Genomic DNA, 14,998 nt, shown 5'->3' with positions numbered 1-14,998 from the left:
TGGTGTAGAGACTTATGTGTAAAATAGAAATTTAGATTGAAGAACTGCAACTGTTTGCTCAACATTCTGAGATACTTTGTATCATATTTCACCCACCTAGTCTGAATCTCAATGCTGCTAATGGTCCCCCATGAAAGGCCAACATCAGTACATCTCCTTCCAGGCCTGTCGCCCACTGTAGTCCCTCCAGTCCTCCACAGCAGCGCATGTGCTGAGCTAGTCTTAGCGTGGCAGCTGAAGCTACCTCCTCTGCTACCAGTGCCATGCTTACAGGTGCCAAGCCTACATCAAAGCACATCAGCTCCCCCTGCTCTCCCCCAACCACGACCACAGCCCCAGCAGGGTGCCATGCGAGGAGGGTGGGTGGCACAGGGCAGGAGGCCAGTAGAGAGACCCCCCGTCGCTGGTCATACAGAACCAAGGAGGAGTCACTTAAACCCAGGAGCAGTGTGGTCTCAGAAGGGTGACGTGAGCAGGCGACAGGATGGGAGGGTAGCGGGATGCGGGTGACAGACAGGCGGTGCAGGCGTCCTCGTGTGCATTCGTACACACAGGTGTCGGCCCAGGACCCCTCTCTGAATCCTTGAGGTCCTGCAGGTAGCTCTACTGTTAGCAGCTGGTAGGGCTGGAGCATGCTGAATCGGCAGTCCAGAGGATTGCCTTCTGTCTGGAGAGAGCCAAGGACCTTTCAGAAGGAGCAAATGTAGAGAGGAAGAGAGAACGATTTAAGAGAGTCTTCAGAATAAACTTTAAATGCACACTTGAAAATCCTCCCTATATATCTGATCTATCTGATCCAACAATGAAGAATAACATATCCTGTACAAACTTTTTTCTCTTCTCGGAGGACAAGAACTGTTTGTTATGACAAATTCACACCAAAGATGTTTCAGGCAATGCATTCAAACTCTGAGGCATTTACTCATTTAGTTGTTAAGTTTTAAAAACATCCACTTTCTGACCTTGGAGAGGATTGTATTGCAACACCTGAGAACCCTGGTGATATATCTATCACACAGATCACTGTCACATCTGGAGAACACTGGGAGCACTGTGAAGGTCATGTTTTTAGATTTATCCAGTGCTTTCAATACAATTCAACCATCACTGCTCTGGGGGAAGCTAATGGGAACTGGAGTTGACCCCCAACTGTCTGCATGGACCATCAGTTACCTCACTGACAGACCACAGTATGTGAGGCTTCAGGACTGTGATGAGCAGCACAGGAGCACCACAGAGTACAGTGCTCGCCCCGTTTCTGTTCACCGTGTATACAGCGGACTTCAGGCACAACACAAGCAGCTGTCACATGCAGAAGTTCTCTGATGAGACTGCCATTATTGGGAGGGTATCAGAAGAGAATGATCAGGAATACCTGGAGGTCATCTGGGACTTTGTCAACTGGTGTGAGTCAAACCACCTTCACATCAACGCCAGCCAGACAAAGGAGACGGTGGTTGACTTTCGCAGGAGGTCGCCTGGTACTACAACGGTGAACATCCAGGGTGTCGACATCGAGATGGTCGAGACATACAAATATCTGGGTGTTCACCTCAACAATAAACTGGACTGGTCCAAAAACACAGACGTCCTGTACAAAAAGGGCCAAAGCCATCTCCACCTGCTAAGGTCCTTTGGTGTGTGCAGGACTCCATTAAAAACATTTTATGACTCTGTGGTTGCGTCTGCAATCTTTTATGCAGTAATGTCATCTCTATTCATTCACACCTTACTCATCTGTATATCTGTGTTTATATACTGTCTGTTTATATAAGTTTGTTTATTATGTAAATACGGTTGTTTTATTACTATTATTATTATAACTAATTCTATTTTTCCATTTCCTATAGTTTATGTATATTTTTTCTCCTATGTCTAATTAATGTGTATTTGTGTTATTCTAATGTGTGTACATTTTTCTTTTGAGCTGCTGTAGCACAGGAATTTCCCCAGTGTGGGATTAATAAAGTCTATCCTATCCTATCCTTAAAATTTAAAACTGACTGTGCCACTAATTGAATGTTTTGGATTCTACATCTACTTTGGATTAGCAACTATGAGGCACTTTTTGGCCATGCCGTTGATTCCCTAACTTTTCCTTTAATGCCACCATGAGGGTGACATCTGTGGTTTTAAGTAAACTATATGGAGAAATATTGAATTGCAATGAAATTTGGTTCACTCACTCATGTCTCCTTAGGAAGAACTGTAATAACATTGCTGATCCCCTGACTTTTCCTCTAGCGCCATCATCTAGTCAAAATTTCAATTTGCCCAATACTTTGGAATTTACCTGCTTCACAGCAGCATGTTAGCATAATCATTGTGTACATGTTTGCATGCTTAAAGCTGAGCTTAAAGCACTGCCTAAATAAAGCCTTCTATAGGCTGCTAAGACTCTTGATTTGATGGCTGACATCAGTATTCTGATACTTTCAGTATTTTAAGCCATTAGACATAATAAACTGATGGGACAAAACAAGTCTTTACAACCGGTGAGCACAACAGAGACCTACAGAATTGTTAAATTATACAGCATGCATCTGTGTTGAGAAACATTAAGGTACTGTATACTTTTAAACAGTGGGGAAACTTCCTGCAATTCCACCCACTTCACTACAAGTCTACCAAGCTGAGATGAAGTCCGACTTGGACAGAATTGGATTTGTTCTGTTTTTATTTCTGTCTGCGGTCCAGGAGTGAGCAAACTTTCCTTCTGATACTGGAGTGTTTAGAGGGAGGATAAAGATAGTACCCCCTCAGTAATTCAGTGTCACTAAGGAACCGTTCGGTATTTATGGAATGGACCACTGGAGGAAAATAGGGGAGGGTCATGTCTTTTTATTCGTATTTCATGAATACTTTTTTTTTGTATTCATGAAAACAGGAGAATTTCAAAGTGGCTTGTTTGGTGCATATTTTTCCATGTAGCTCTCAGTCTCAGCCCCCCATCGCTAGGAGATGGGTCTGACCCAACAAAAATCGCACCATCCCCCACCCCCATGATGCACCATACCTGACCCTACCCCCACGATCACAGGTAGGCCTATTGTGAACAACGAGCTATTTAAGCTCGTGTGAATGCGCACAGATCATAGACTGTTAATATTAATGGACAGAGCATGTGTGATGTCACCCATTGGTTTGTGGAGATCTGCTATGAGTCGTCGAGTTTGCCGTTACGGGCGCAGGCATCCTGGTTGCGGATGTGACGATTTTAGACGAGAGGGAAGAGTGAGGGAGTTACGTTACACACTTTCACTGGCAATCACATCATAGCCACGCCCTAAAACACCCCCTGCTTTATACCAGAGATCATAATTCAAAAAATGAACATCATTCTGTATTGCAGAAACCATAAACTCATTATGAAAATGTTTACTCAAGTGAGAAGTAGGTCACTTTCTCATAGACTTCTACAGAAACCGACCTCCTTTTGCAACCGCATGTATAGCCCTCTGCTGGAATTCAGATAGAATGCAGGTTTAAGTCCATTAAAGGTGCAGTAGGTAGGATTGGGAAGATCCAGGACTTAGCCAAAAATTTTTTAACATCAACAACTTCTCAGTCCCTCCCCCCTTTCTGCTAAAGCCCAAAACGTTCTCCTAAGCCCCTCCCCCCACAAGGGAGAATTAATGAGCAGTGATTGATACGAAGTTAGACACCCCCTGGCCATGATTGGTGCATCTGAACAGGGAGCTGTGGATTTTTGCAAATCGCACTACAGGCTGTAGGTGGTGCCAGTGGAGCCAGATTGTTTTTTTTTAATTACCTGCTTCATGTAATTCTACTCGAACATAGGGTCAGTTTCAGCAAATATGACAGAAAGTTAGTTTTATAAGTCTTACCTTCTGCACCTTTAATATTAACAGTCTATGGCACAGATTCACAAAATGGATCACAATGAGCTGAGGACGAAAATACGGACCGCTAGCTGGAAGCACAAAAACCTATTGGCTTAGTGCAGGCGCTAATGGAACCAAAGGTGTATCTCGTAAATTCCCCCACTAATAATGGCAGGAATATTACCAAACTTCTACAGTAGTACAAATAGGTTCTGTACTCATAAAACGAGGCATTGGAAAGTTTTTAAGTACACCAGGAGTTTATTTAAATAACACTTGCCTGATGGCTTCTACTCTCTGCTGCTACCGCTACCGCTGGACTTTGGTAAAGTTAGAAAGATATTCACAGATTCGAACTTCCGGGATCAATTACTCTATAGCTAAATGTTATTAAATCACAAACAATGCACATTTCCTACCGTAGTAAGGTTAACAACGACCTACAAACTCATTTTCATCAAAACGAGCCGTCCTCCAACCTGGAGAAATAACATTGGTTTCTACGAGCACCCGGCGGTGACACAAAAATATTTATTAATTTAATGATTAAATAAGGTAGTGTCTCCAAACGTATTTTGTGTTGTAGTACAACTAGCAGGAGACAAGCTATAATTGAGGTAAGTTTGGAGACACTACCTTATTTAATCATTAAATTAAATATTTTTGTTGTATCTCTTCGGTGTTGTACAGAAGGCATCAATAAATTGTTGGGGAGGGTCATGCCTCTTTTCCCAATCATTTTGGAGGGTCATAGAAAAATGTATTGCTGGCGAAGGGAGGGTCAAGTCTATTTTGATCCCAAAACTCCTCCGGTAGCCCCTTAAATAAAAAACGAACAGTCCCTAAACATCGTATAAGCAACACAAACGAAAGTTCATTTCCTAATTTTGTTGTTGTTTTAACACGTTCTTCTATTTCAGAATTGGAAGATGCTGACTTGTGCCAGTACTGCTGATAAACAAACCTGTTTTTGAATAAAAAGAAGGATAAGGAAGAAGAGAGAGAACACGTGAGAGACGGAGAAATGAGTCATACCATGGCAGCAGCCCCAACCCCCCCCGGAGATGGAAGAAATAGAGCCTTCCACTTTGCTCATAAACACCAGGCTGTCAATCAAGACAGCCAATGATAAGAGCTCCATTTTAACTCAAGGTCAACAACATCTTTTGCCCGAGCAAGCCACGGCTTGGCACCCAGCGATAAACAGCCTCCTCTGTTTACCTGCATGAGGAGCCAAGAGTGCAACACTAGACATAGTGACTGACAAGAAACAAGCCTTTTTCAATATAAAGAGGATGATACATAAAGAAAGCTTGGAATTATTAGACCAATGGTCAAATACGGAATTCAGATTACCCGCTACTGGATCACAACCAGTTGGTGGGAATGGGCACAATGGTCCCACTAAGCAAGTAAGCATTGAAACTGATGGAGAAAGGCCGTGTCACGGGTGGTACTGTCGATAAAACACCCACAAGGAACCAGGAACAGTAGGTGGATGACAGGAGACATCAGCCTGTGCTAAACAGCAGCCCAACAGTTCCACAGTCACTAACAGAGCTTTGTAGGAGGGATTTCACCTAACCAAAGCCTCTATCAGGGCCCTGCATTGACCGTGGCAGCTTTGGCTAAATGAGCCCATTTCCTTTCGCCGTGTAGACAGAAAGAAGGATCGGCTGCCTGCCTGCCTTTCCTTTCCTTTTGCAAAGCTGCCCGGCCCAGTTTTTTGGCAGGCATTGCCAAAAAAGGGACTTAGAGGGAGGAAGGGAGTTTATTGCCTGCCCATGGTCTACAGCAGGAGAGAAGCAGATGACTGTCCTCCTGAAAGCTTTTTCTCTTCTCCATAATCCCCCAGAGCTAGCTCCTGCTGTTCCCCAGGAGGTGGGTGGTGGGTGCTGTGTGTGTGTGTGTGTGTGTGTGTGTGTGTGTGTGTGTGTGTGTGTGTGTGTGTGTGTGTGTGTGTGTGTGTTTATTTGAGGCAGCAGGCAAGAGGGGCTCAATTCATGTGCTCAGGGGTTGGGTATCCTTAGGAGGGTGCGGTTCTCTGGGTAGCTACATTTCTGCAGGGACAAAGTGACACATGCATTCAAAAAAACTTGCACACAAACGCATAGCAGGCAAGGGTCCATCAAGTCCATCCCACAGAATGCTGTCACAGGAATCACAAGACCTACTTCCACTCCACAAACCCTGACCCCCCCCCCAACCACATCTCATCCTCTCAGCTTTTCATCCCGTGCCCGGCTTGCTAGTGCCCGCTGTTCCAGCATGCCACCGTGGCACCATTGGGGATGAGGAGCAGCTGATTCAGCTCTGCCTCCCCTGATAGGTGACCCTCCAAGGAAATGAGAAGAGGGACAGTGTCAGCTACAGCTCAGAGGCAAAGAGCAAATACTGCATGGCCTCGATCATCCTGCAACAACCAATATTTCAGAGAGTTCAAGACCAACTTGTGTTTATATTTTGACAGATACTGCATACACAAAAAATATGTATGATGATGGAGAATAAACACACATTCAACCAATGTGTGATTTCTCATAACCATGTCTACAACTGTAGTTCAATTCACTGCTAAATCATGCCATGGTCTTGACCACAAATGAGTATGTACTTGAGTATGTGTTTTGAGTATGTGTTTTACAGTAAAAATTTCATAAAATATGCTGGAAAAGCTCTGTACAGAAAGTAATGGGCTTCAAACGTTAATACATTGATTTATCATCTCCTCGATGTTACTTGCAATGTTTGTTATACAGTTACATTTTATTAATCTATAAGAAACTCCTTAATTTTTTAATCATTATTTTATAAAGGCATTTCTCGGTGTAGCCTGTTTTTTTAGTATAAGATCCTTTCAATATTTATACCCAATATTCAACACCTAAACTCAAGCTAGATGATTTGTGCCCTGAGCTCAATTGGACCTGGACTGTACCTTGGACCTGAATGTCTAGTTGGAATTCCTTTTGAGTTGTTCATTTAAGTGTAATATTTAAAAAGGATGCAGTCTATAGATCTCAATAGTGCTACAGTAGAACACACAGAAAACGCAAAGCAAAAACTGCATCTCACACTCTTTTACAGTTACATTTATTACAGTCAGCACAGCAGCATTTTGACTCTGGGTCATTTTTAAGGCCACGCTGTGTCTCTTTTTACATTCCATGTGGACTGAGCAAAGGCAAGCAAAAGTCCCTTGAAGGCCACACAGCTGATTAGGAGATTAGAGCATGGCACTCAAGACATTCAGGGTTGTGGAGTTTGAGTCTTTCAAAACATAAACTCTTTAACTGCAAACACTCATTTTGACGAATGATGACATATAGATGTATCTGCAGCTGATTAATGTACAAACTCTGCCACCGACGTTAAATAGAAATGTTCACACAAAAGGCAGGTGGCAGGGAGGAGTATGAGAGAGTTTTCTGGGCATTGGTCTTACAATACTGCCTAGGGCTCTTTCATTATTTTTAAAGCAACAATTTACACCCCTGTTTTACAAACTGCTACATGAATTAAGTCTAATAAAAAATACACTTTGGAATTCTGAAATTCAGTATGCATGTGTCATTCTAATATATTCATAAAAGCACAGCTTTGTCTGCTTGTGAACTCTCCAGAGTATATTGTGGCACGTTAACGTTCTGTATTCCCTGGTTCTGAGAGCATAAAATAGAAAATGATGAATACGGGCAAGAGAGGGAGTGAGCAAGTGAGTGAAAGGATGTGCAAAAGAGAGGGATACAGACAGACAGAAACATGCACAAAAGATGAGGAAGAGGTAGAATGGAAGTAAGTAAAGAGAGAGAAAGAGGGTGGAGACATGGAGAGAAAGATGCAAAGAGAGCAGAGAGAGAGGGAGACAGAGAGAGAGGGAGGGAGAGAGAGAGAGAGAGAGAGAGAGAGAGAGAGAGAGAGAGAGAGACCTCTAGTAAGCTTTCTCCTGGTTATTGGTTTCAGTGACTGGTCAAAACTATTCTTCTCCATTCTTCTTGTCTCTCTCTCCCCGGCACCTTTTTTTCCCCTTCGTGGCGTGAAAGATAAAGCGGACGGGCCCAACTGTGTGGCTGGCCCTTGTTCACAGCAGTGGCCTTTTGAAGCCAATTTTCCAGCTCACAGAGCAGAGAAAGACAGGAAGAGACGGGTAGAGAGAGACGGAGAGATTCGGAGGAGAGTCGAGGTATGAGGGGTTTTGGGGGAAGACGGGGGATGGGACTTGGAAGTTTTAGGTGTGTGAATAAGGGTTAGTGTTGAGGTACTGATGTGAGAAAATGCACAGGCACAGTGGGATTACTAACCAAAATATTCCTCACACCTTACCTGTCATAATTGGTACCACTGAACATAATTGTAGCACAGAGGAAACATTATTCACTAGACCCAAAACTGTAGAAGCAGTGGGATTTTTACAAAGCAGTGAAGCTTGGGGGTAATTCTGCACTTTGGATTCCACACCCGACCCTTTCATGGTCCACATTATGATTGCAGTGCATTGCTGAAAATGTGCTTTCTACTCTACATGCTTCATTTCTGCACATTTAGCCTGCAGCTTTTATATTTTAGAGGCAAATGTCGCTATATTACACTTTTAATTTAGCTTCTAATACATTCTTAATTGTAGTGTTCTAGCAATTGTGGAGTTATATATTCCTTCTATACCGTACAAATTACTTTTTAACTTTAGTTTTTCTTGTTTTGCAAGATGCAAAAGCCACACAGCAAAGTGCTAAAGTAACCAATAATTAAAAGACAGCAGAGAAACTGTTTGGTGACAGATAACAGGATCATACGTTTAAAAAAAAATAAATAAAAAAAATGTTCGCAAACAGACACACATATACAACCACAAAGACAATCAAATATGACTAAAAAGCAAGAAAACATTCATTTGGTGTTTTCTTTTCATTAAGATTATTAAATTCCAGAAAATGGTGTGTGTGTGTGTGTGTGTGTGTGTGTGTGTGTGTGTGTGTGTGTGTGTGTGTGTGTGTGTGTGTGTTTTTTGGGAGGGGGGGGGGAGCATGAAGGAAGGATAATTAAAAATGTTAACTGGATGCATAAAAACAAACTATGTATGTGTTTTTCTCTCCTTTCCACCCTCCACCCCCCTGCATGTCGTGGCTCCACTTATCAGTGTGAAGGGGGGCATACGAATTAAGACCACATAGGGAAATAAATCAGACTTTTTTAAATGCTGAGAGACTGGCTAGAAAATTGGCTTAGTGCGGCAGATAGCGAACTGAACAAAAGGAACATATATATGAGCTTGAAGTGATTGAAGTAGCTGGCGTCTCCCGATGTGTGCCCGGCGTTTGATTCCCGCCACGGCTCTTACATAAACTGCTCACTTAATTTCACACTGCGCATCTAAAAAATGACAACAAACGCTTTCATTAGAGCACGATGCCGCAGCCCCACGAAGAGACTTTAATGTTCTTGAAGCGTGGAGGAAGGAAGGAGGAGGAGAACGAGAGGAGGATAGGGGGGTTGAAGGAGACAGAGAGAATAAACTAGGTGAAGGAGTGTGATAAATGTGAAGAGCGTTCCAAAAACAAGAAGCGGTAAAAGCAGCGAACAACATCGGCTTTGCTTATTTCAATATTCATGTGCCCCCCCCCACCCCAGCTCCCATTCCTCCCTCATTCCCTCCTGCGTGAATTTGTTTTCCTAGCATGCAATTGGTAACGCTCATCTTTCCTCCCTCTCGCAGACTCTCCCTTCTCTCTCTGGTGTGGTGAAATATTTTGCATATACTTACCGAGGTACATGGTATGAGGAGTAAAGTTAAGCCCAATTCAGGTAATTTGGGGTCTTTCATCTGCTTTTGGCACGAGGACAATCCTACGTTGACATAGAATCGGGTCACGGGTAGGGTTTTGCCAGAGGCCATGAGAATGTGTGTCTAAGACGCGTGTGAGCGAGTGTGTGAATGTGTAGGCGTTCTCCTTCACGCTGTACCTCCCCCCCCCCCCCTCGTGGCCTTCATATTATCAACTGCTAAAGATGGCAGAAAGTGCAACAAGCAGGTGAATGGTGTTCTTAAGCCAAACAAACAAGTATTATTACAGTGTGCATCACTTAATTTGCCTTCTTTTGTTGGATATGTGCAAGAAATTCAAACAAATTTGGAAGAAAAAACTCTGCTTCCTGTTTGGAAAGTGATGGGTTAAGGGTCACAACAAAGGAATTACGTGATCCCTAGTTAATTCTACATTCATCCATCTATGTGGTTTCTGTGACTTATCCAGGTCTGTGTTGCTGTGGCAGCCAGAACTTTTTGGGCTTCATGCGCCACTGAGCAACTCTCATAGGAATGAACGGGGCTCCGCCTCGAATTCTGTATCCAGGTTTGTTTATAAATCCATGGTGGCAGCAGGCTAAGCAGCCATGTCCTGAGCTGGCAGGAGATCTCAAGGTGTTCCCGGGCCCGGTGGGTTATGTACCCTTACAGCATGCTCTGGATCCACCCTGGGGTCTCCTTCCAGTTGGAAGTGCCTGAAAAACCTTCATAAAAGGCATCCTGATCAGATGACTTTCAATGTGGAGAAGCAATGGTTCTCACCAAAGCTCCTTCTGGATGACCGAGCTCATACTGTTTAAAACATATTGTGGATCGACTGGTAAATTGAGAGCTTTCCCCCCCGGCCTCAGCTTCCTCTACACTATGACAGCTCGGTACAACATTTGCATCACTGCTAACACAGCACCACAATTACCTGGTGATTTTATGCTCCATCTTACAATCACTTGTGATTGAATACTTCAATTCCTTCAATTGGGGGAAAAAGGTATAAACATTCTCCAAGTCAACAAAATACAGGATGGGAAACTCCATCCATCCCTCCAGTATTCTCACAAAGGGTAAAGGGTCGGTCCATGGTTTCATGGGTACACAAGAGTTAATAATCTTTTCCCCTACGTGTGTGTGTGTGTGTGTGTGTGTGTGTGTGTGTGTGTGTGTGTGTGTGTGTGTGTGTGTGTGTGTGTGTATGTTGATTGACAACTCTGTGGTAGTCCCCACCCAGACTGTTAGAAACCTGGGTGTGACAATTGACGACCAACTAACTTTCACTGCCAACATCTCTGCAACTACCCGATCGTGTAGATACATGCTGCATAACATCAGATATGTCCCCTTCTAAAGCAGAAGGCGGCTTAGGTTCTGGTTCAGGCTCTAGTCATCTCACGTCTAGACTACTGCAACTCCCTCCTGATTGGCCTGCCTGCATGTGCCGTCCGGCCCCTGCAGCTCATTCAGAACGCAGCAGCTAGACTTGTCTTCAACCTCCCCAAGTTCTCTCACACTACACCGCTCCTCCGCTCTCTTCACTGGTTACCAATTGCTGCCCGCATCCACTTCAAGACACTAGTACTTGCATACAGGGCCACGAACGGATCAGCCCCAGCATACATCCAGGACATGGTCAAACCCTATACCCCAACGCGCCCGCTCCGCTCTGCATCAGCCAACCTGCTTGCTGCCCCCTCACAGCGAGGGAGAACTAATCACTCAACGAAATCCCGACTGTTTGCTGTCCTGGCTCCTAAATGGTGGAATGAGTTCCCTATTGACATCAGGATGGCTGAAAACCTGTGCATCTTCTGCCCACTACACCTCGGATATATATATATCCCTCGATTCTGCACTTTCGTATGGCTCTTTGTAGCATTACCTATTTAAAGCTAATGCACTTACTACTTGTTGTCTGGAGTTTGCACCTTCAAGGTTGAACGCACTTAATTGTAAGTCACTTTGGATAAAAGCGTCAACTAAATGACATGTAATGTAATGTAATGTATGTGTGTACCTTGAGGCCTTCAGCAGGTGAGCAGCTGAGCAGGACCAGGTTGTTCCTTTGCATGTTTGTAGGAGTCCAGGGCCACAGCACCTCACTGTGCTCGTCCAAGTCCCACCAGCAGAGCGCCACATCCTGGAGACGGTTGAGAACAACACGTCTGCGGAGCTTACGAGCCTGCCCACTTACCTCCACACACACCACCTGGACATGGAAACACACACACACAAAAGCAGAGTATACATTGAGAAGAGAGTCAAAAAGGGCAGTCAACAGACACACCCACAGAGTTAAAACATATTTTATGAAAAAGCAATTTACTCATTTGGATTCACCTGGCCTGTGTTAGCACCTGAGGGCTCTGAAACATCCACATCTGTAGCCCCAAATATCACTCAGGTCCTTCCCTCATCGTGTTTTTGTTGATGTCTAAGGTTGTTTTTTATCTTCCATTATTAATGTGTGTGTGTGTGTGTGTGTGTGTGTGTGTGTGTGTGTGTGTGTGTGTGTGTGTGTGTGTGTGTGTGTGTGTATGTTTTGTTCTGTCGGGCTTGTTGTTTTAGTGATGTGCATATTTTTGGGAAGGTCCGCCACGCTCTACGGGCCACAACAAAGAGACACACAGTAATGAGCTCTCGTGGCGCTTGGGGGGGGCACACAAACTCACTAAGAAACACACACACATACAGGACTGCTTGCATGTATGCACACAAATACACATGTACATACATGTAGAAGCACTGGTATAAAAAGTGTACATGAGCACACACTTTTATAGACACACAAAGTGCAGACCCGCGCACACACACACACCATTAAATAAACAGTGCTCTATCCAGAAGCACTTTTAAAGCTGGTGAAATTGCAGGTCTTACACTGTGACCCTGCCTTTCATGTACACCACAGCTCATTCCTTCTACACACACAACACACACACACACACACACACACACACACACACACAGGCCTTTCATACACTCTTTATCTGCAGTCACACTCACTAACACAATGAACCAGCTACCAGAGTCGATGGCTAACACGCACAGAACCATACACGCATGTCCATGACCTCTTTTACACTGTTAGAAGACTGGCTAGGACCTGACAGAAAGGCATGGTGTAAAAGAAGTAACAGCAACAGCATACTCTACTGCAAAAATTGTTTAAAGGCACAGAAACATGCAGAAATTAGTAAATCGACAAGCTGGAGGTTCAGTGGTCCATGTCTGCCCTTCTTGCCCCCTTGGGGAGGGGGTGGGGGGGATTTGCTTTGGACACAAAATACAGAGATGAATTAAAATGATGCAAGTACATCTGATGATAAAGGGAACAAAGAGTTGCCCCAAACAGCTGAACGGGAGATCACTGACAGATTAGAAATGGAAAAGAAGAAGGAAAAAAAAAAACAGAAAATCACTGGGTTAATAACACACTATCTCTACCCCCCGCCCCCTCCCATCCCTACCCATCTCTTCCCTCTTCTAGTTTTTTTTTTTTTTTTCTGCTGGCGTTTGCTGGTCAGCAATAATCAAAAACCACTTTCTGTGGGCCGGATTAGTTTAGCCCCCCCCCTCAACGCCCCCCACTCTTCCTTCTCCAGCTTAGCCCACTGGACCAGGGCAATGTGTATGTGTGTGTGCACGCATGTGTATGTTTTTTGTGGGGGATGGGTAGTTGGGCGTGCGTGTGCACATGTGTGTATGTCGCAGGTTGCATGCACATGCATTGACAGAGAGGTGTGGGGTGTACAATATGGGGTGGTGGTGGGGCGGTGTCTTATCAGGACTCTGCTTCTGGAGACAGACACACGGCAGGAACGATTGCTTTTATACACACCAACATGCACGGGCACACACACACACACACACACACACACACACACACCTTAACAAAAGTGCCTGGCAGTAATGTGATAATGCCAGGGTTAGCCAGCTAGGGAAGGAGGACACAGTGTAGTTTTGTTTCGGGGGAGGGAAGAACGGGACGGCACATAATCAGACTTGTTACTAACACCTACAGAAACACCTCCAGATCAGACCTCTCAATACATCACCTTTATGACAGATTAATAGACAGAAACGGGAAAGCAAAGAGAGTTCAAGGCACATTTAAGCCAATGGTCCATGTTCCCATGGTGATGACGGTGAACTACTCTGACTTTGTGCACAAAGATACAAACAGGAATTGGACAAACACTCATCATTTACAAACTGTATTAGGCCAAATGGATAGAATGTATGTTTATCAATCCACACGGAAATAGTACCTAGGATAGATTCTGATTGTGGGTAGCTAACTGGTTTAACTTCCAAACTGACTAGTAACATTCTCTCAGTTTTTGTAGTTGTTCCAAAGCGTATAAATGACATACAGTATCTAAAGTCCTCATTTGTGCGTAAAAGTTATGCTACTTTATTTAACAGCCAATATTCTGAGTAGACTTTCCAACCCAGAGTTAGTAGTTTAACTGGCTGTCATGGGAAAAAGGTTAATAATGTAGCAAAGACCCAGCAAGTCTCACTTGATTCAAACAGACTGGGTTCAAAGGTTTAATACATTTGGGATTTTATAGATATTTGTATTGAAAGTAACCATATTCTACCATTTATAGGTGTTTTTTTGTTTTCAGGTTTCACTCTGTCAGAAAAAGTACCTCATTAAATGTGCAATAGATACAAGAAAAACATTTTGGAAATGTTGGCCATCAGGTAGGATGAAGAAGGGAGTTGGACAGTGATATGGGACATGTCAACACCTTTTTTCTTGTTCTCTACTTTCTCTTTTCGACCATGTTGCTTTCTTACAAACACCAACCTAAATACACACATGCACACAAGCTCAAGCACACACACATTACTCATGGATACTCTATCAATGCGTTCCACTGTACCTTGATTTCAGACGGTGAGAGTTTGTCTATTCGCCTGCCAGTCTCTGGGGAGTCCTGGTTCTTTTGGTTGAGGTAGACTGCAGCCACTTGGCTCTGCTCCACGAAGGACAGCAGAATCAGCCTATCGCTCAGCACCGCTGGGAATGACACCACCACAAATTTCACTGAATGTCAGGATTCAAAACATACAAAAAAATATTGTTGAGGTTACACTTAAAGATTTCACTGTCTCCTTACACAGCCATAATCATAACAAAATATATTTTACACAAACACTAATTACTACACAGTTTGGTTTCCATCTGTCTTTATATGTAAAACACAATGCCTTGAGTTAGGATTCTTGAAAATAAGAATTAGGATCCATGGCAAAATGTGACTTAAACACAGGAGCGCCATCAGAAGAGGAGCAATAGCAGGGCAAACATTTACTGATGGATTCATCTTTTATTTATACTGATAAG

The 14,998-nt window shown here is 43.7% G+C and overlaps 1 protein-coding gene across 4 annotated transcripts in view; it reads right to left on the bottom strand.

Moving 5' to 3' along the window:
- The window catches only part of wdpcp (WD repeat containing planar cell polarity effector), a 79,859-nt gene that overhangs the window by 29,311 nt on the left and 35,550 nt on the right, over positions 1 to 14,998 (bottom strand). For all 4 annotated transcript variants that reach the window (XR_013503356.1, XR_013503355.1, XM_078273295.1 and 1 more), the window contains exons 8-10: positions 14,535 to 14,671; positions 11,657 to 11,848; positions 97 to 685 (exon numbers count right to left, since the gene is read on the bottom strand). Coding sequence is in view for 2 of the 4 variants with exons in the window: in XM_078273295.1 (XP_078129421.1) it covers positions 97 to 685; positions 11,657 to 11,848; positions 14,535 to 14,671 (918 nt within the window). In the remaining 2 variants the exon portion in view is untranslated. The remainder of the gene's footprint in view (positions 1 to 96; positions 686 to 11,656; positions 11,849 to 14,534; positions 14,672 to 14,998) is intronic.

The sequence above is a fragment of the Sander vitreus genome, chromosome 17 (genome assembly GCF_031162955.1).
Source record: "Sander vitreus isolate 19-12246 chromosome 17, sanVit1, whole genome shotgun sequence".
In the NCBI taxonomy this organism is placed as follows: Eukaryota; Metazoa; Chordata; class Actinopteri; order Perciformes; family Percidae; genus Sander; species Sander vitreus.
Note: the sequence above shows the minus strand (reverse complement) of the source record. Positions and strands in the feature narration are given on the sequence as shown.